At 34.8% G+C, this 22592-nt stretch overlaps 1 protein-coding gene across 3 annotated transcripts in view; it reads left to right on the top strand.

The window, feature by feature from the left end:
• Positions 1-21582, top strand: part of LOC111045581 (alkaline phosphatase, tissue-nonspecific isozyme) — a 75249-nt gene extending 53667 nt beyond the window's left edge. For all 3 annotated transcript variants that reach the window (XM_039434778.1, XM_039434779.1, XM_039434777.1), the window contains exons 5-10: positions 1210-1388; positions 10221-10428; positions 14557-14697; positions 18444-18638; positions 19619-19941; positions 21340-21582. In XM_039434778.1, coding sequence (XP_039290712.1) covers positions 1210-1388; positions 10221-10428; positions 14557-14697; positions 18444-18638; positions 19619-19941; positions 21340-21498 — 1205 coding nt within the window. In that variant the 3' untranslated portion in view covers positions 21499-21582. The remainder of the gene's footprint in view (positions 1-1209; positions 1389-10220; positions 10429-14556; positions 14698-18443; positions 18639-19618; positions 19942-21339) is intronic.
• Positions 21583-22592: the final 1010 nt, after the last annotated feature.

The following is a 22592-nucleotide window of genomic DNA, read 5'->3' as shown; positions in this document are numbered from 1 at the left end:
TCGTGCCCAAGAATAATATTTTCACAGAGGTCTTGCATAAGCATTAAGGTTGTGTTTGTATAACTTTCTCCCTTAACTGCAAAATTCACGTTAACTTTGCCTCGGATTTGTGGTGTGAAGCGTTTTGAGCCTAAAGTTAGTTTTCCTATCTCTGGTATAACTTCTAAATTCAGTTTTTTGCATAGGTATCGTCAATTAAGTTGCCAGTTGCTCCAGTATCGATCAGTGCTTGACTTTCAGTTCCGTTTATAGTAATAGGAATAATAACCTTTGAAAGACATTTTTCGGCTTGCACTGAAGGTGTTAGTAATATCGAATTACTAAACACTCTTTTTTTCTCTGATACGGAAGATTTTGAGTTACATACCCGAGCAAATTGTCCCTTCTTACCACACTTCTTGTTCGTTTTTAGCTGGGAAAATAGTCGAGAATGTTTTTTGTTGCCACAAAAAAGCATGCTTGTCCACTAAATGTTATGTTTTAGCTGTCAACACTAAATTTTTTTGGAAAAATAGTAACTTTTTGTTTGACAACAATGATTGTCCGAAGTTTTTAAAATGTTTGTCTCTGAGCTCCTCAATAAACATGTTTGCCGAACATGTATGTCGAACACTTGTTCAGTGTGGACATGGCTTTACATGAACTCTACTTTTCCATCAAATACTCTCAACTTTGGTTATCTCCCTCTCCAACCTTCTAATTTTCATTCTCTTTTCCGTTATTGTGTTTTCCGTAATTTCTTTCCACTCTATAGATATATTATCTTTGTCTTATTCAACTTCCATTCCCATATTTTTTTCTTATAATATTATCATCCATTCATGCAACTCACTTTCTACTAGCATGAATGATTTTGCCTTAGAGCCAAGCCACATGACGGTGTTTTCCAGGCGTTTTTGCACTGGTGGTGAAAGAGTCAGCAGGTCAGGAAGCTCTCCGATTAACTGATTACCAGCTGATTGGGTTGGCGTTCGGGAATCAGCTGATAATCAGCCAATTGGAGAGCTTCCTGCCTTGCCGACCTTGACTAGGCCTTGAAAAACGATTCATTTAGCTTAGCTCTTATTCAACTCCTACTCTCATAATCTCATGTTTTTCTCGTCTATTCTCATTCATTTATACTACACACTTCCATCAAACTTCCAAATTTTCTTACCATCAAAACTCTCCTGACTCTCTCTAAACCTTTTCTTTAATTTGTGCCCGCAGGAAAGAGCACCGGCATAGTGACAACGTCACGGGTGACCCACGCCACACCGGCAGCTCTCTACTCGCACGCGGCCTCCCGCTACTGGGAGGATGACAGCCGGGTGCCTCCCCCCGCCCGCCGCTCCTGCAAGGACATCGCACGACAGATAGTCGAGGATGAACCTGGCAGGCATTTGAAGGTAGGCCTACTGAGAGTTTTTGGCAATATTTAGATATTCAAGAAATGTACTAGTGATATTTACATTCCGTACAAAATTACTTTTGATTTGGAGGAATATGCGGCGCATAGAAACGTAGGGAGATCAGCCAATTACAGTACTGGATAGAGTCATAGGTGGAAGCGCAGTAGTCAATTTGTCGATTAGAATCATTTGAGTCACTGTTTGCAGAAAGGAAACTTCGTAAGTTTAACATGAGCTCTTGAATACTCACTAGAAATTAGAGAACGCTGGCCGGTTCAAAACGGTAATATCGTCGCCGTTGTATCCTCACCGCTCTATGACTACTCTGCTGCGCATGTCCATCCCAAGTCAAAAGTAATTTTGTACAGAGTGTAGTAATTCAGTGATATTTTACTAATACTACTAAGTAATACCACTGAGAGTGTTTGGCTTTGCTGCATGCTCGGAGATTAACTTAGAACAGAGATTAGAATATATTACTAATATTTAGATATTCAAGTATTTTATTAGTAAAATTCAGTAATTTAGTTGCATTCCATTAGTATTACTATAGTATTCTTTTCTCTGTGCTTAGAACTTTGATATTTCAGTGATTACTTGGAATTTATTGAATATTGTGGGTCAATAATTTGATGTGAACTGAAGTTGAGTTTGAAACAGTTTTTTTTTTGCTGTAAGGTACTGAGAGTATGCAGTGAACTGATCTTAGGAAACCGAATACAACATATGTAATTGAGAAACCTTCCACCAAAACTCAATCTTTCTCACTTGTTGGCTCATCCAAGTGTTAGAATCCATGCAAAAATTTGATTTTCAGATGATGATCTTATTCTCCATGAGACTCATATGATCTCATACTCCATGAATCCATGCAAGAATGTGATTTTCAGATGATGATCTCATTCTCTTATCTGGAATATTAGTTGAATGTTTATGAAGCAAACGCCTTAAGAATCTTTGTTCTCAGCCATCGAGGGGTTTTCTCATTATTACATATTGCTTGTATTTAATTATTCCAATTCTTCATCACTATCAAATGGAACTATCACACAAGAGTGGGAGCAAGTTAATACGTCTCTCATTGGAACAAGGTATCGCACAATATACTTTATCTTACCTATTGAACGATTCGTACTATTGTACTTGTACGATTCCTAATATCTGATCGTAGTATTTTTCGATTTTGATTTCATTCACCAGTTTACCTTATCTTTGTTGGTACTTAATCGTACAGATGTGACAAATAGGACGAATCATTCAACAGGATACAAGGTATCGCACAAAATACTTTATCTTACCTATTGAACTATTCGTACTATTGTACTTGTACAATTCGTATTTCTGGTCATAGTATTTTTCGATTTTGATCTCATTTACCAGTTCACCTTATCTGTGTCTGTACTTTATAGTACAAATCTGACAAATAGAACGAATCATTCAACAGGAATTGTATCGCATTCTCTTTGAACCCGCTTCCTTACATGTCGATAAAGTGTGGCAAAGAAGTTGAAAGTGGCGGCTGTAACCGAGATAATAGTGTTGAAAAGGCGCGGCAACTGTAATCCATTAGTTGCCCGAGACTCGTGTGCAAGATGAATTTTACGAGTCACTTTCTTGCTCTGAACTCCAACTTCGGTTGTAGAAAGCACTCAAACATTGACGCCAAAAAAGCTCGAACTCGCCTAACAGCCAACTTTACTTCCTTTCTGGTGTGACTCTATTCTCCGAATAACTTAATTTGCGAAACTGGAACTTATTGTTGAGCGTTTAGCGAACAAAGGGTCTCAAACTTCGGGTTGTAAGTTATCGGTATGTTGACTGATTTTTAGGGATTTTCAGATGATGATCTCATCCTCTTATCTGGAACATTAGTTGAATGTTTAGTAAGCAAAACACCTTGAATCTAAGCGACAAAGAGTCCATTATAATGGGCTACAGAGACGACAAAGAAATCTGGTGATGGATATAAATGTAGAGGGTATGAATAGTATTAGTTTTGTCTAGATAGTAATGAGTAGCAAGTGAGTTCTTTTTATGGATTTGTCAAGTAATTCGGGTTTTATTTCACTCTCAATAATTTATATCGGTTGGGTGCTCGTTCTCAGACTTCAATCTCTCATTCATTCATTGACTCAGGGGTGCCCACAAGGGGGGGGGCATGGCGCAATTTGCGCCATCAACATTTTTGGGGGGAGGGCATGATTTTTTTCATATTTTATCTCAACATTTTGAATCATGGCTAAAAAATCAAGGTTTCAAAAAGAGATATCTTAATGTAGTTAATTTTAATACTTTTTCCCACCTTTACAATGTTATATTTTGCTAAGTGTAACTAAATATAAAGCATAAAAAATACAATTGATTTTGTATGCAGGAATTTTAGTAATTTTAAGCCTATGAGTTTGAAGGTAAATCTTTGACAAAAATAAATTGTAACTTCATCATCCACTATTATTTTGATTTCCTTTGCTTAATTTTAATTTTTAATGGTCCTGTGTTTGAGTTTCCTTGCTGTTGCAACCTAATTCTCTTAAAACCACAATGATAAGTTAAAATGTAATGTACATTTTAATCTAATAATTATTTTAATTTCGAAGGCGTTTCATGATGATATCAATGTCTCTGAAATGGGAATGCAATTAAAAACAACATCGCAAACTCTAGTGATTTTGACAGCAGAAAAAACTTCTCTTGTCAAAAGTTTTGTGAAAAATATCAAATTAAGCCAATTTCAATCTTTCAAATTTACACCCTATTTACCACACAGTAATCAAGTTATTATTGTAATGCTTGATAACTTTTTTCTGTTTTGTATAATAGTCCAGTCAAATGGTTGTTTTTCCGGAAACAGCCCGAAATAATTTTTCGCGACAGTTCTATATGTATTTTGGGGCCCTGAATTCTAATCTGAAATTTGCTGACACGCCAGAGGGCGGCTTTACCCCAAAAACTCCCAAAAATTTCGGACTTTTTTCAAGTTTTCCATTTAATCTTGAGAACCTTTAACTTTTCGAAAAAAAGCATTTTTAAAATATTAAAGATAATAAAATTTCCAATAAATTGAGTGATTGCGCAGGACTCTACGATTTTTGATTCCGGAGCTAAGAGTTTTCAAAGGGTTTTTCAAGGGGTTTTCAAAATTATGCAAACCTACCACTTCTACCCTATACAACTAGATCTTTTTTCTAGTAATGATAGAAAGCCACACATCACGTGAATTAACAATATTAATTCTGAACAGAATTCCTTAGGTACCTATTTTTGAATTTAGTAGTGGTGGGAGGGAGAGTACACCCAAGAATAGAAAATCATGTCCTACAGCCAAAATTCAAAATTCACGAGGGTTATGTACTATGAGATCACTCGTTAGATTTCAGTATTTCCAAGGGGGGAACACACATAAGAATACGTCCAGGATCAGAACTTTAATAACTTATAACTTTTGACTGAATGATCACATCTTCTCGTACTACAGCTCGTTCATATTAGCTCGTCAAACGGTTGAAAATCATGTATCATATCACTGAAATTTGTTAGAAATATAGAAAATTTCTCCTTTAGTTTATTTTAGGCAATATTTCAATGCATAGAAAAATTACCGATTTCTATATTCAAAACTGTGTGTCTCGGTAACTCAAAATGATACTTGGTCTTGAAATGAAGTAAAGAATCTCCTCTCTTATGTGAGGTTGAAGATTTTTCTAAAGATATAATCATGAAGTAAGATACGTTTGTTTCAAAAAATCAAGAAATTTGCGATATTTTTCTCATTTTCACAGTCTTGACAGTTTTTCGATATAAACAGTAACGCAAGATCAATTTGAGGCAACTCAGCTTATAGAGCATGAAATTTTTTCTCATTTAAGACCAATTGCAAGTTTCTATCATGGATTGTACTCATTTTAGAGACTCTTTAATAACAGTAAAATCACAAGAAAAATGAGAAAATATAGATCATCATTCAATTGGCTGTAACTTTTGAACGGTACTGATAACAGAAGTATAATTCATGGGAGTAAAAAGAGGAGAAAATTCATCACAACCTTGACTACCTTTTGGATTTTTTATCTGAAGTGTTCCACAAGATACGCAACTTTGCATATGCGAGAATGGGGGAAATATCAAAATTTCTCGCACATTCAAAGTTGCGTATCTTGTGGAACACTTCAGATAAAAAATCCAAAAACTAGTCTTGCGTGACCACTCAATTCATTGAAAATTTCATTATCTTTAATATTATTCATGGAGAATGCTTTTTTTGAAAATTCAAGGTTCTCGAGATTAAATGGAAAACTTAAAAAAATCCAACATTTTGGTGGTGAAGTCGCCCTCTGGTGTGTCAGCAAATTTAAGATTAGAATTCAGCGCCCCAAAATACTATAGAACCATCGAAAAAAATTCTTTTGGGGCTGTTTCCTGAAAAACGACATTTGACTGGACTATAAGTTGTTATCCTATTATATTAAGCGAGCAATTTCTGTATATCTGTTTATATTTTCCTATTTTTATATCTGGTTATCTGGTTATTTATGTTCAACGGATATCGGAAACGGCTCTAACGATTTTCACGAAATTCGGAATATATTAGGTTTATGATATCAAAATTCGATTGCACTAGGTCTCATCCCTGAGAAAACTCCCTGAAGGACATGAAAAGGATAATTCATCATTGGAAAAGCAGATGATGATTTCGTCGTCTGTCGATAGCAGAAGATGCGTGTGCCTGTGTGGGAGATCAGCTGTGTAATCAATTTGCTTACTGTATCTCGCGAGAAATCTAGAAAGTTCCATTATTGACTCGATCAAAATACAGTAATCTGATTTGTTGACATGAGATGGTATAATATCATAATATTCAAAGTTAATCATTATTTTACAGTTCAAAGTAATTAGTAAGTGTTATTTTGTTATTCAATTTGGTGTGTAAACAATCTAAATTAGAAGTTTTATGTTTTCAAATATTTGGACTGAAAATTTCACTTGAATTCAAGTGTATGAAACATAACCTACTTTATGGAATATTAAATATTCCAATTATAAATGTTATTGTGTATAAATAAAAATTCGGGGAAGAAACAGTTTTGGGCTGTGCCTGTTAGTCCTTCTCCAATCATTTTAAAGAATTGAGTTCTGTTTATCAATGAATAAATAATGAGCAAAGCTCGGTGCCCCGACATTTGGTATTAATAGATAGAATTTACAAAAAAAATGTACTTGTTCAGATGATTTCTTTATCCCAAAAACCAAACCATTCAAATATACATTTTGTTCGACTTGTGTTATTTACTCCTGTAATGTTTAAAAGTAAATACTACCAACAACACAACATCAGTGACAACCTGTCCCAATTTATGATAAATATCGGGGCACCGAGCTCCGCTCTGGAATACCTACAAAAGCATATAAAAATTATTACGAAAGAAGAAATTATAATAAATGTTTATAGTTCATACAGAAAGGTTCTATCTAACCACAGTGGATTGAGATTAATTCCCAGAGAAATGCAAAAATTTCTCTCACAAAAGCATGTTAAATTTTAATCCTGATTAATTCCACGTGAACCAAATCACAGAAGACCATCTAAAAAAGATTGCTTATCTGATTGGTTCTACTGGAATTGATCAAGATTAAAATTTAACCGGCTTTTGTACAACTGCCACTAAGTACCTGATTGAATTAGTTACAAAAGTTCAACAGCTGAGTCATAATTTTGTCTCAGTCCCACACACATGCTCACACCACTACCTCCGTAAACAAAGCCATAGTGCATGACAGGTGTTGATGGTAACGTCAGCACAGGTAGGGCTCCTACACCAATAAAAAAACTAGCTGATATAGATCAGTTGAAATCAACAAATTGTTATTGGTGTAGGAGCCCTACCGGTGCTGACGTCACCAGAATGCACTATGGCTTTGTTTACGGAGGTAGTGCTCACACTCGCTCACTCACTTCCATCATCAACAGACGACGAAATTATCAGCTATTTTTCCAAGGTTGGTAAATTCTTTTAATGTCCTTCAGCGAGTTTCCCCAGGGATGAGACCTAGTGCAATCTAATTTTTATATTATAAACCTACTATGTTCTGAATTTCGTGAGAATCGTTAGAGCCATTTTCGAGATCGTTTTCCGGTGAAATACAAACATCTAAACATTTGAACATCTAAACAGAAATTGCTCGTTTAATAGTATAGGATTTGGAATACCTAAACTTGCCGACATTATATTGTATGAATAAAATCGTTCCAAATTTGTATGAATGTTTAGGTACCGAAATTGCTATGAAATATTCTTTTGCAATAAAGAGTTATCAATGATATTATTATTCAACTTTTTATAAGTAACCTTAACATTTTAAAAGCAAAGCATCCCTTACTTATATTTTAATATTCTATTAAAATATTTGTCATGTAGGTTTTCCTGATGTAATGTAGTACTTTCTAGTCCTCCCGAACAAGAACGGGTGCACTGCTAGTCTCAAAAATAATATCAAAAAGATACTTTATTTCTATTTTGAAAGAGATAAGAAACGATGGTGTATATTTTTACAATATTATGAAAACAGAAAGAATTCCTTACAAAACCAAAGGTAAATAATGTTCTTTTGGAAGATTATAATGTAAGATGTGAATTTTATTGTCATACACTGACTAATGTTAAAAACTAAAGGGTTAGGAATTGGGGGTAGTTTGGGGGGGCATTACACTTGGATTGGGGGTGGCATGCGCCATTGCCCTAGGGGGGGCTGGGCACCCCTGCATTGACTCATCACAAATGGAAGCGTTTGTACGGCATTGTCATTCATCCCCTCAAGAGATGCCATTGGAAATAAATAAATAAATGATCTTGAACATCCAGTAGTATTGAATTACTAATTATCGAATCTTGTTTGTATCCGAGTGTATCTTGTTTTGTCATCACTATCAAATGTTCCTCCAATTCATGATTCATGCAGGTGTTGTTGTTTATCTTTGCTACCAATTTTCATTTTATTTCATTATTTCCATATTTTTTACGATCAATACTATACATACTGTACTATAGTACACTGTACTGTCTCTGAAAATAGTGGTTCTCCACGTGAATTAAATAAAACATCCTCATTCCATGCTCTATCAGTTCTCTCCCCTTTTTTCTGTAAAAGATGCATCGGAACCTCAAAAAATGCACAAGAAAACAAGTATCTCTTTGAATTCCCACTACAATTTCCTTCGTTTGAAAAGACAAATCCAACTTTTCCAATAAGAGTGAAAAGTAAGAGAGCATTCAGGCTGACACAATTCTTTCCTCAATCGTCTGTCTTGAGTCAAAGCCTTGAAACAAACAGAATGTCGTCATCCTACTCTGCTTCATCAACCTTTTCGTTAAGTAGAGTTTGGAAGCTGCTTTTGATTGCTAAGAACAACAAACAACGAGCAATTACGGGAATTGACCTGTCCCAGATTTTCATAGTTCATTAGTATGATTGATTTCTACGTAAAAAATAGTCGCCATGAAGTCAGTAAATCAGAAGTCAATCAAAGTAAGTGAACTTTTAGATTGCTGACAGTAGTTTATTCATGGAATGAAAAAGAAAAGTTTGTTGTGATTGAATGATTTCTGAGAATTGTGTGACTTGGAGCTTTCTACGTAGAAGTCCATTCAGTTCTTATAAAGTTCGAAATACACATGATAGGTAGTGGATATCTCTTCATCTGAAAATTCACATCGAAATGTTTTCTTCCATTTTCACTATTGCTCCGTCGATACGTACTCGAATTTTATGCATCTTTTCTGAACTAACAGGTGCATTTTTCTCCATGTTCTCATCTAGTATAGTATCACTTTCTCCTGATTGAGTTTTAGGTTGTAGGTTTGTAGAACGTATCCTGTTGACGTTTCGAGTTGTTTTGATCGTGTAACTAGAGAACTGGTTTGAAGGTACTGAAACGCACATCTTCCCCTATAAAATTTCAGTGCGAAATTCTTGAAATACTCAATAAATGTTTAATGATATAGTGACCGGGTGAGAAGTTACTGAGTGAACAAAACTGTCTGGGCCTGAACCCAGCGCGCTTACTGGAGGGTTAGATAATATCTATATTCCACAATTCAATTCTTGACAACTTAATCTCTCGTTCGGCTGGGTTGAGAAACAATGTTTTTTGTAATTGATTATTCACTACTTTTAGTTTTAAGTGGATCAGTTGATATTGAAACAATTCAGATGGGTTTCTGAATCTATACTTCTGTTTTGAACCACTCCAACATTCAATGTATCCGTATTGAATACTTTTGTATCGAATATATCTGTATTGAACTTATGTATTGAATATATACTCCTGTGTTGAGTACTTCGGCGTTGAATACTTCTGTATTGAGTACTCCTATATTGAATACTGCTGTATTGAATACTTCCGTATTATATCATGCTCCGTTAGCTGCTCAGAGCTATCTTTTTGAACTTTACCTATGCCTTTTCTTGAAGGAGATTCATATACCACACGTTTAGATTTACTTTAAGCCCGGATACCTGTAGGCGCGCATTTGGATTCATCGTTGAATTTTGAGCATTAGACTGGGCTGCACTCATTACTTGCATCAGTTTCATGACTACAGTAGTCAGTAACATCAACCCCCATGACTGAAGTATTCATTATAATCATGAATAACTCCATAATAAGTAGTAGTTATTATGGTGATGACTATACTGAGTTGGTGTCATCAGTTAATTCTCAAAGACAAATAGCTGTTCTCCATTTTCTGGCATCCTATCATTTCAATCGAATTCAATCTAATTCAATGTATTAAGGAAATCCAATAAAATCTTATCCATTCTGATCTGAATTAGGTGCTCCTTGGAGGAGGTAGACGCCACTGGCTGCCGCGAATCGCTCGTGACCCGGAACTGCTGATGGAGTCAGGGCGTCGCCAGGACGGCAGAGACCTCACCCAGGATTGGCTCAGGGAGAAGAAGAGGATGGGCTTGAAGGCCGAGTATGTCTGGAACAAAGAGCAGCTGGACCGCGTCGATCCAAACACCGTCGATCATTTATTAGGTAAGTTACAACAAAAATTGAGTAAACTTTTTGCTAGTGTACTTGGAACATAATATATATTATATTAATCCAATGTATTAAGGAACTATTAAGGAATATACTATTATATATTAGTCGAGTTCCATAATAATTATGGAAAATAAAATAATTGGAAATCACGTTTTCAGATTATAATGTTCAGGACGAAAGCATTCATTGTACTTCTAGAGCTATTTACTTCTATTGTCAATATTTTACGTTGCACATCATGATTTGCAAAATTATTATCTATTGCACAAATACACAATAATAAACAAACAAATAATATATTCATAATTTTAAAGGATTGGAGAATCTTTTTGATTATTAGCTCATGATATTTAATATCATAATAATAATATGAAAAGGATTTATTTTTAAGTACATCGTATATTTAATATTTCGAAATAGTTTCAATGAAACCAGATAAACGGAGCGGGCAGGCAATGTAAATGTAACTAAGATATTATACAAAGTATTAAAACGTTAACGGATATCATACAATTGAAGACGTAGTAGTGGAATTAGGTCATTCTTGCCAATGAATATACTTTACCAGCTTCAAACTAATTATATTTGTATGAAATTTACATTCTTACAAAAAAAAAATTTAGGCGTTTTGGCGGGGGGGGGGGCTTGAGCCCGAAAGCCCCCCCCCCGTAGATCCGCCACTGTGATATTATATCCTACATAATTTCACAATGAGCTTTATCCTATTCAAAATCTCTCAAATTTGAGAGCAATTTTTGAGGAATAAATTGGTCTTTATCAAATAGGGTTTGTTCTTTGTTTGTTATTTTTACTAGTTAGTAGCTACTGAATTTCTGAGTTACTATTATATAAAAAACTCGTTATTATAATACACTGGGAATCGTCACTGATTTTATATTTTTTCATGAAACGTAGAGTTTCATACTTTCCAATTTCCATTTAGGAGTAATAATCTGCTTCGCTTATAAATTCAATTTCAATTTTCAATTTCAATTTATTAATGTCAACAAAAAATTAATATACAATTCATACTTACAAACATAAAATACAAATTCTTTATAAAATAATGAATATAAAATATCATATTCTAAATAATATTGTTGCATCCCTCTTTAAGCAAAGCTTGTGATGAGGGATGGTGTATCTCTAGAATGTTGGATAGCATAAGATACTAATATACATCGTAATATTAATAACATAATTAGATTTTATAATTTTACATTACAATATCAAGAAAAAAAGAAAATTCCATTCTCTTATGCTATTTTCATACAAATGTTGCTCTTGTAATCAGTATAGGCCTAATTGAGATTCAACTATATGTTCTACATCAAAGATAAAGATCACCAATATTTAAAAATAAAACAACAAATTCTCTTCTGCTCTGTTATACTAAGTAAGATATGTATTTTAAGAATAGAATTGAGATTTACAAACAGATTTGAGAAATAAATCAAAATTAGTCTTCATTTTGTCTCCCTAATAAGTAGTGTCGAAGATACTGCCTAAAAGTTTTGAAAGTGAAAGAATAATAACAAATGGTATACATTGGGATGCTCCAGAAACTTCAAGCAACAGACGGTTTAAAAGTCTAGGACCATAATACGCTGCATGAGCACTGGCAGCCGCTGTTCTACAAGGTGGTTCTAGCAAAAATCTCTCAGATTGTCTACGAGTAACATAGCCGCCATGAGGGGCTATAGGGAATCTATTGGGCCACGAATAGACAAAACTAGCTAGGTCAAGATCATACAAGTGCTCAATACTGAGAACATTAAATTCTTTATAGAGCAAATTTGTTGGATATCTAACCGGTTTTTTCAAGCATATTTTAATAATTTTCTTATACAATACTATAAGAGGCTTAAGAACGGTAACACCACAACCACCCCAGCCAATTATACCATATCGCACAACTGACTGCACAAGCGCAAAGAAAACCATTTTAATTTGCTCAACTGTAAAAATATTTCTCAGTTGAACAAACTTATACAGCGTCTTCCTCAACCTAGAACATAAATATGAAATATGGTCTCTCCATTTCAAATGCTTATCAATGATTATTCCCAAGTATTTGGTGCTGTTCTTAAATATTATTATAGGACATAGACAACTATTATCATCGCATCCAGTTTCATGAAAAGCCAAACTCCCCTGGTTATCTGGCTGACCTGCTGAGGTCAAAGAAAATGACACTGCAGTAGTTTTTGCTATATTCAAACTAACTAAGTTGAAATCTAACCAGTTTTTTATAACTTTCAAACCCTCATTAGCTCTACAAAAAACATCTTCCCATTTTGATGCACAGAAAATAGCAACAGTGTCGTCAGCAAAAGAAAACAAAGAACAGCTCTCAAGCTCTATCTTGAGTAAGTCATTAATGTAAATCAAAAATAATATTGGACCCAGAACTGTTCCCTGTGGCACACCCATCGTAATTTCTAATTCTGAGCTCATTATACCATCAACACTAACCACCTGTGATCTACAACTGAGATAGCTTTTGAAGAAACCCAATGCAACACCTCTAATTCCAATACCTTCTAACTTTCTAAATAAAATATTGTGGTCCACTGTATCAAAAGCCTTCTGGAGATCTAAAAACACAGCTATACATTTTTCTTCCCTGTCCAGTGTTTCAATAATTCTCTTAGTAACATTATATACTGCATCAGAAGTACTTACACCCTTACGAAAACCAAATTGGCAATTAGATAAAATTTCATATTTTTCCAAGAATTCGACCAACGAGTCTTAACACATTTCTCAATCACCTTTGACAAACATGAAAGCAGAGAAATTGGGCGATAGTTCCCTGGATCACTTTTGTTACCATTCTTATGCAAAGGAATAACAGTGGCCTTTTTCAACTCGTCGGGGAAAACACCATTCAAGAAGCATAAATTATTACATGAGCCAGAGGAACTGAAATTATGCGAGAATTTGAACTCAGACATTTAGAAAAAATTCCATCAAATCCTGGTGCTACCCCTTTCTTCAAGTTTTTAATACACATATCAATTTCCTCTGCTATGACAGGAAAAAAGAAAAACGAATTACAAAACAATCTATTAGTTTTTTCCCTAAAAATCTTGTCCTTTACCTTAGTAATTTTTTCAGAAATTCTTCTACCAACACTCACAAAATGTTCATTAAGCTCCTCTGCTATTTCATTTACTTGATAAGATCTCAAAATGCGATTATCCTTGGTAACCAACTCTTTAATAGAACAATTAGTTTTACAAGGGGTATCTGTTGCTTCATTCACAACCTTCCATACAGCCCTTAGATTATTTCCACATTCAACTAATTTATTCTTGAAATACTGTTCCTTTAGAGTTCGCAATGCCGACTTCAGTGTTCGATTATATGATTTAAAACAATCCATCAGCTGTACATTAAATGGTTGTTTACGAACCTTAAGAGACATTTTGTCTCTTCGCCTCATACATCGAAGAATACCATTAGTCACCCAAGGTTTGATTTTCTTTGTATTATTACTAATCCTTCTCCTAACAGTTTTTGGAAAGAAAAATAATGTCTGTGCAGCCAATTTTATTATGAAAAGTTGCAAGACTCTCACAATTCCCTCCAAGTAAGTATCATTGCATTTCGTGATGGAATCCAATATTGAAGTACGGCATCAAACTCAGCTCTTATTTCCCATTGGAATCTCAATCAATTCTCTCTCATAAAATTCATTTCAATCTAGTTCTCCAATTTTCTTGTATATCTGAATCCTTCTGTATCTCTGTTTTATTCGTTCTATTTCAGCTCTCTCTCATTCAGCATACATGTCTCTCATTTTCTCACTCTCTCATTAAACAATATACATTGTAACATATATAAATGAAGAACTCCAATCCAATCCAATCAATTCATTCTATTCACATGGAGCTACTGACGATTCTATTCAATCCAATACTCAATATTCTCGAGAAAACATAGAGATTCGTTTGTCATGATTTGTGTAAACCTTTCAAACTAATTGTATGATGACGAATATCAATTTCGATTCAATTGATGAGAGTGCAGAAGGTTATTGTCTCTACAGGTGATTGGCAAATGCACTTGGAACAACAATAATTTCTAAATGGAAGTGTGCGTTTGTGTTCGCAGGTTTGTTTTCGTATTCACACATGGAGTTCGAGGTGGACCGTGATCCAGGACCTCAGGGAAATCCGTCTCTGGCTGAGATGACTCGAAAAGCTCTGCAGATGATCATGAACAATCCTCGTGGGTTCTTTCTCTTCATCGAAAGTAAGTGTTGGTTTCTCATATTTCCATAATTCATCTCTAAATAAGTTATAATATATTCCTCTGATCTTATGCTATTGAGAATGCGCATATTCCAACACTCTTTGTGACTGACTTTAACGGACTGCTGTGGTTCATTTGGATAAGGCTGGCCACTAACGGTAGACCATGCATCCACAGTGTCATCTGACTTACATTGCTGTGTCATCAAACCTGTGATCAGCAACATTTTTTGAGGTTAGGTTTTGTATATCCAATTTTTGTTAATAAAAACAATATAATAACTTGTAGTACCTTTTATTAAAAACTTTAAAATAAAGTTTCATTCTAACTTGAAAATGACCTATGGTCGGAACTGATAGTTAAAATATTTCAAAGTTTTCAATAAAGGGTACTACAAGTTTTATATTGTTTTTATCAATTTGCCAATTTTTGTTGTTTATTTTTTCTCCGCTGCTATATTTGAGGTTAAATTATTTATCTATCATTATAATTTGTAATTTTCCAATGGTTTATCCATTGCTATTGGTAGTTTCTCTTATGTTAGAAGCCTCTCGCTAATGTTGAATAAATGTGTATGTGTACATTTTCATGTTAACAGGTTTACAATGCATGTTTTACCCGTTAGTGACCAGCATTATTGACCGTCGATAGGTATGATGGAATATGTGTGGGTTCGAATCTCGCAAGGAGAATGGTGTTGAACATCATATAATATGGTTTTGAACATGTTATCGTATCTCATTACCAATGTACAAGTAAAAACATATATGGACTTTATCCAACAATACATTCCACAAGAAATAGAAGTTTTTGTGGATTTTTCTTTTTTCTTTCCTGGTCATTAATTATGTCAACGTTTGTGTAGGGTATAGGGAAGACGAATCCACTCATCTATATAAGATACGTATAATACATGAATGTTAAATATAAAGAAAATAAAAATCTCAGTATCCTCTTTTTAAAATATTATTTATCACAACATGTTCCGGTCATTTATGCCATTTTCAATTGATATGAATTGAATAAATAAATACTACTGGAAGATTCTTATTTTGATCATATGTTAGTGTATTATTCATATGCTTTTATGAACTAGGACTGTAAATTTTGGTTTAAAATATTTATATTCTTTATATTTAATATAAATATCTTTATACCTATTTATATTACAAGTAGCCCTATATAGGAAAGAGATAAATACATGAATGTTATTTTTTCTCTACGTTCATATCTCCTACTTAATCAATCTATTTCTATCATCAGGTACCTACGTTTGAGGAGATTGTTTATGTCACTAACAATCTTGAACATGATATTTATATCATTTGAAAATAATTTAATTTAATAAAAATTGTTGAGTGAGACGTTGATACTATTTCAAGGTCGATATTCAAATACTTTTCATTATTCCTCCTATTTGATATCGAACTGAACAGAAATTTTATAACGGATAAATGAAGTTCTATTGGAATCAATGTCAATTTTATATTGCTAGACGTTAGACAAACACCACTCTTCCTGAATTTTCATCCAATTAATCAGAAGGGATCCTATATTTTCTGACAAACATAGTGATGGATAGTTGAAAATTTCAAATGTATTTCTAGATTCCTGATTATATTACACAATTAATATTATTTGTTTCAATAGAGTGTTGCCATTTAGCATCCAATCATAATATGACAGATATTATCTGAGTGACGTCGTCTCTGAACGTTGTTAATTGCAGTTGTATTTATAATTTGTATGCAGTAGTATTAATTAAAATACAGCACATCATTCCAACGAGAAGTCATTTATCATCTCATTCCAACTCTGGCATGTTCAAATGTTGACAAGAGATTAATATTATTTGAAATGCAACCTGATTCGCTCGTCCAACTGCCGGCTATTCAAATAGTAAATGATTACGATTCGTTCAATTCCTTTGACCTTCACCCACTCTTTCCTATTCTTTCCTCTTTATTATTATTTCTCTCGATCTCATAATATTTCATCTCTTATTACGGGTGGAGCTGTTTCCAAATAATTTGGAAAACAAAATCGTGTGATTCTCTTTTTTCTTCAACAATCTCCCACAAGCCCACTCTTTCTTCTTCACCTACTCACATCTCTTAATAAAGGCAGTCAATCAATCAATCAATCAATCAATCAATCTCTTCACGGTCCATCGTTTCCCTCCCCGCCTCGCAATCATCCTCATATCATCATCCCCTCCTCCTACTCATCCTTTTCTCCATACCTTTGATGTAAATGATATTTGATCATTATTTCATATTATTTTCCAATGATCGACATCAGTATTTGTTAAAGTTCCACCAATTTACGTAGTTACAATAAAGTATTTAATCGAATTTCAAATTGCATTCAATATCCACTACGATCAATAATTATTCTTGATACTTTTGTAAAATCGATTAACTATAATAAATTATGAATGAATGCATGAGCCAGCTTAACTTCGGCATAACTATTGACGAGGGTAAAGAAACTCAATTTAATCTCATTTTTCTCCTTCTTCTATTTCTCACTTTTTTTCTTCACTCTTTCTTATTTGTAAGTATTTTTCTACTTTCCCTACTCCTATTCCTCATTTCACCAATTAACTTGTATTTTTCCTTTTCCTTCTTTTTCTTCATCATCTTCTTCATCTTCTTTTTCCTCTCCCTACCCTATATAAACTCCTATTTATGCCTTTTTCCTCTTCTATTTACACCTTTTCCCTGATGAGAGCTCCTTAAGCAAACTCAATTCAATTTCCAATTATAATACTTATCATTCAAATAGATCCTTCACTATACTCCTTATTCAATCATCCATATTATGTATCTTCCCAATCCATACAACTCTAACTACACATATCCATACTTAACCACACTAAACCATTATATCAAGTATAACCAAATCTTGTTCTTTTTTGCCTCTCCCCAGTGTGCCTTCAAAGCGTTGGGATAGCCTCAGACCATTTTTTCCATGATTCCCTATCTATCGCAATTCTCTTCATCTCTGGAACAGTCTTTCCTGTTCCCCGTCCTATCTCCTTAATCCGATCTCCATATACCTTGGACGTCCCACCGCTCTCCTTACTTGCACTCTCTACATTAACATACTGTTTTGTTTTGCAATTATCCCCCATTCGCTGTACATGTCCATACCAGCCCAACTGCCTCATTTCTATTCTTTCACTGACATCTCTCATGCCCACTTCTTCCCTTATTCTAGTATTCCTTACTCTATCCCTTCTTGTCTTTCCAACAGTGGAGTGATGCGTGGTCTAGTGGATAGAGTGCTTGCGTAGCAGCATAGAATGTTCAAACCCTCTCATAACCAGAAGTGTTTTAACCAGATCACTTCCGTGTTATCGGATGGGCACGTTTTGCGGACGGTCCCGGCTGAAGTATGACAGTCGCAATGCCCATTGACGGCTTAAATTATATATTCAGGCGGTGGGACCTTCCCGCAAGGGACTCCCCACCAACAAAAGCCATACGAATTTACTTTTTTTCCAACAGTTTTCCTATGGCTATTCATTTCCACTGCCCTTATCTCGTTTTCATGAGATTATTTCAGCCAGCTTTCACTTCCATACAGCAAGATAGATTCAATATCATAACCAATTCTCCAATCCAAATTCTCGTCTCTAGCCACCGTACCTAGCCACAATAAACCATCATACTCCACCGAATCCACTCTCAATTCAAATTCTAGTCTTTTAACTAAAACTGGCTGTAATTTGTCATGAGCAGGTGGCAGGATAGACCACGGTCACCACTATAACAACCCGTACCGTGCGCTGGACGAGACGCTGGTGCTGGAGTCGGCCCTGCTTGTCGTCATGTCACTCGTCAACCTGCAGGACACACTCATCGTCATCACGTCCGATCACAGCAACGTCATGACATTCGGTGGCATGTCTACGCCACGCGGCAATCCCATTCTTGGTCAGTTCACCAATATTACATGCAATCAATTTTTCTTCTAGATTTGGTTGTGCATGGTTTAAAGGAAGAGTTAATGCGCATGCTTGTGGAGTTTGCGATGCTTTTTAATTTCATGAGTAGTCCCATTCTTGGTTAGTTGGTGTAATATAATATTTATTACAATATGTTCATTTGTATGTCATCATGCTGAAACGCGAGACTACTCTTATTTGATTTGTTCACTTCCATGCTTTTCAATGTGCTTGTCTAGACTAGGGCTTGACAAACAAGCGAATGCTTGTCCTGGGGAAAAAATAATTATAATTTGGATGAAACCAGTTCAAAAGCTCTACAGCTATGAGATCTATACTTATAACATCGGATTCATACACTTTTGGAGACATAATTTATCGAGCTTCTCGTATTTCGGACTGTTTTTATTGTGTTTCATGCTCCAGAATTTTTTCTCTAGCTGTATGCTCGTTTGATCTAACTTCAGCCTTAGGCTAGATGAAGGTCGATTGCGAGCGTGATTTTAACTGAAAGCTAAAAATCGACCAGCCCGTTCTGTTCGTATTATCTTGTATGTACTGTTCTGTTCTGCTCGACTTATGCACGCTGTAGCAGACAATTTTAGAGTATTATCCAGTTTCAATAAATTATTACGTTATTTAATTATCATCGAACGATTAATTAATATTCTTCTAATATTGTTATTATCAAGACATTATTAAAGTAATTCAATTAACATTCTAAATAAATAGAATTATGAATAAATCAAATAAGTAAATTCGACGATTGGATCTAGTTGTGCTGTATGGAAAGTGTTATTGTGAAAACTCTTCCACATCCGATCAACCAATCAAACAAATCAAACGAACCATTTAAACAGAGACGGAACTCATCATTATTCTATTGTCGCAGTGTATAATGTAGGTTATTGATGTATCTTTTGAAATTTTTGAGGAATGAATAGATGAGCAATAAATTTGTCGCACCAGGCACCGACAGCCAAGTATCAGACGTGGACGGCATCCCCTACTCAACCCTGCTGTACGGGGCGGGACCCGGCTACACGGCGCCCCGGGCGACGCCCCTTAACGGCAGCTCACAGCAGGCTCTGCACGAGGCGGCGGTGCCCCGTCAGTGGAGCACTCATGGCGGCGAGGATGTGCCTGTCTTCGCCAAGGGGCCGCTCGCCAAGGCACTCTTCTCCGGCACCATTGATCAGACCTTCATTCCGCATGCTATCGCCTACATAGCCTGCCTCGGCGAACATGTGGAGCGCTGTGAAAACCTGAATATGTCGGCGTTTGCTTATCGGGTGAGTGTGGAGTATCGATTATTCGAGAAAATATAATTATCTGAGAATAGATTATATTGAATAAGATTATAGAATCTGAGCATGTGAATAGAATGAAGAAAGACAGGTAATCAAAATTGGTGGTCCGCAACTACAACCCAGAAGGGAAGAGAGACCGAGGGCGTACAAGGAAAAGATGAATGGATTTGAGCACAAAATACAGCAAAATTATAGTAGTTTTTCCTCATATGAGGTTCGAAACAGGCAGAGATGCCTGAGCCCTGTAAGGTGGAATTAGAAATTGATTACTTGGTATTCATAATAGTTCTTCACTATTATTCAATGTATTAATTATTCTCTACTTTTTTCAACTGAGTGAATGAGTAAATCTTGAATAAATGAGTAAGGTAACTCTTCCTAAAAACTACTTACTCATAGTACATAGTGATTGGCGAAAAATGAATGAATATTCTTGAAGATAAAAAATGATCTTTTTTGAAATTGACTGATAACGCTCCCAGTATGATTAGTCAAAACAGAGAGGTAAGCTAAATGGTGTAATCAGAGTGAACCGCATATATGATTATAAAAAGGTAATAGATGAATATAAGATAGGTAATAGTGGGTTTTTCTTATATTCTATCAGTTTGGTTTCTATTTTGTTAATCGCTGGAATACTTAGTTCAAATTTCACGTTTAATCCTTTTTATTCTATTGCACTAGCTCTGAAAAAATCAACAATTGAAAACTGATTATTATGTTCGTAGCTCATCAATTCATTCATTGATTCAATGATTCATACAATAATTCATCAGTATGATTGGGGGAGTACCAACAGGCAGAGCCCAAGACTGTTGCTCCGCCGAATTTTTATCCATGTACTGGTAATTCTGGTAATGTTCATCATCCAAGCAATGACTGAATTGCAAAAAAATAATGGGAGATACAGCTATCCTATTTAGCATTATCCTATCTTATTTAGCATTATCTCACTCGGTGAAATGCAAAAGGCTCATCATTCCCACTTTATTACATGATGTCTTACAAAATTAAATTTATAATTTATCTTTCTATCTTTTTATACAGTACTTTCAATAAAACATAATTATTAGAATGGTTGTGTGAGAGATGACAGGCTTGAGAGGCTTCACCATTGAAAGCTATGTATAGCTAGTGCGTGCGCAGCTTCTGAATTACTGGACCTAAGATTTTCCTTTCAGATATTCACCATCTTAGAGTAAATAATGTCATAGAGAGAAGATGGCGTATTCAGTAGTAATCTTCTCCAACAATGATAGTTTTTATACGAACTTAGTTCTTTCCCTACATGGTCATGTTCTAGCTCTTCCGATATCGTATATCATTTCACGAGGTTGCTTCTCATCTGAAAATCATTTTTTACTTTTCTATATTTTCCAGCCCAACTGCGCCGTACCAGGATCAGCATTCGTTCTAGCGAGCAGTAAATACAACAAAAATCTACTGCAAGATGCTGAGAGCTCATCATCAACAAACGAATTTGTACAGTTAAACTCAGTGATGAGCTTTCTAATTGTTTGTACTGTGCTTGTGCTCTAAAAACTACGTTTGTTACTGTTTAAGCCATCTAGTCTGTTTGCTCCTTAAGTATTTTGAACTCTCATTAAATATTTCCTCCAGTTGTTTTGTCTGATTACCCTGTGGTGAAATTCGCCCATCAGACTTCTGGCGTGCCAAGACATCATAATGATTACAAATCGCTGCAGGTAAGATTACTGTGAACCATAATAACTCTTGAATATTTATGATTTCATGCATTTCATGATATTTATTATGTTCATAGTGTTTGATTTTGTGCATTGGAAAATTTTTATAAAGAACAAATAATTTCAGTTATCATACATACAATAATTTTTGGCATCCTATTTATATCTTCGCTACGGTATCATTAACCTTTCACAGTTTATTAATATGATTCATGAGTTCCTTTCATGAGCTTTAGTTGATAACAATGTGAATCCCACAGGAAAACATTATTGTCTTGCTCATTTTTTTTCTTCAATAATTTATAAAAATAGTCTATTTTTTCAGACTGAAGTTGATAACAAGATTACAATGTCAATTCCTGCATGAAAACATTGAATTGCTCATTCTTTGCTCTGATATTTATAGAACTATTTTCATTTGAACTATAGTTGATTACAATGTCAATTCTTGTACGAGAATATTTTCTCGCTCATTCTTTGCACTTGTAATAATTTATTGAACAATAATTTTTCTTTTAGACAGTATTCTTGGAAGAATATAATGCTTCTATTCCATTTTTAACCCTCCGATAATGTTTGTCCACATTTTAGAGCTAAATTTTTTTGTTTGCTTTGTCTTCCATCATTTCAGATCACAAAACGGATTCAAAATAAGAAATTGCAACTGCATGATCAATAAAGTTATATTGGATGCTAGAAATGAAACATTCCTCAATGATTCATCATCGAGAGTCATCCTCCATAAATGTTTTCTTCTTCGAAAAATTTGCTGCACTTTGCCGAGACAGTAGTGTTTGATGTATCATTTCGATTACGTAATAATTTTGTATCCTGATTGAATCTGGTCCTATAATTATTACTGGAGTAGTGATCAAAACATTCCTTCTATAGAACAATATCCCAGTTTATCATATCACATTCATCCCA

Source organism: Nilaparvata lugens, chromosome 8 (assembly GCF_014356525.2).
Source record: "Nilaparvata lugens isolate BPH chromosome 8, ASM1435652v1, whole genome shotgun sequence".
NCBI lineage: Eukaryota > Metazoa > Arthropoda > Insecta > Hemiptera > Delphacidae > Nilaparvata > Nilaparvata lugens.
This window is presented reverse-complemented; position numbering and strand designations above follow the sequence as displayed.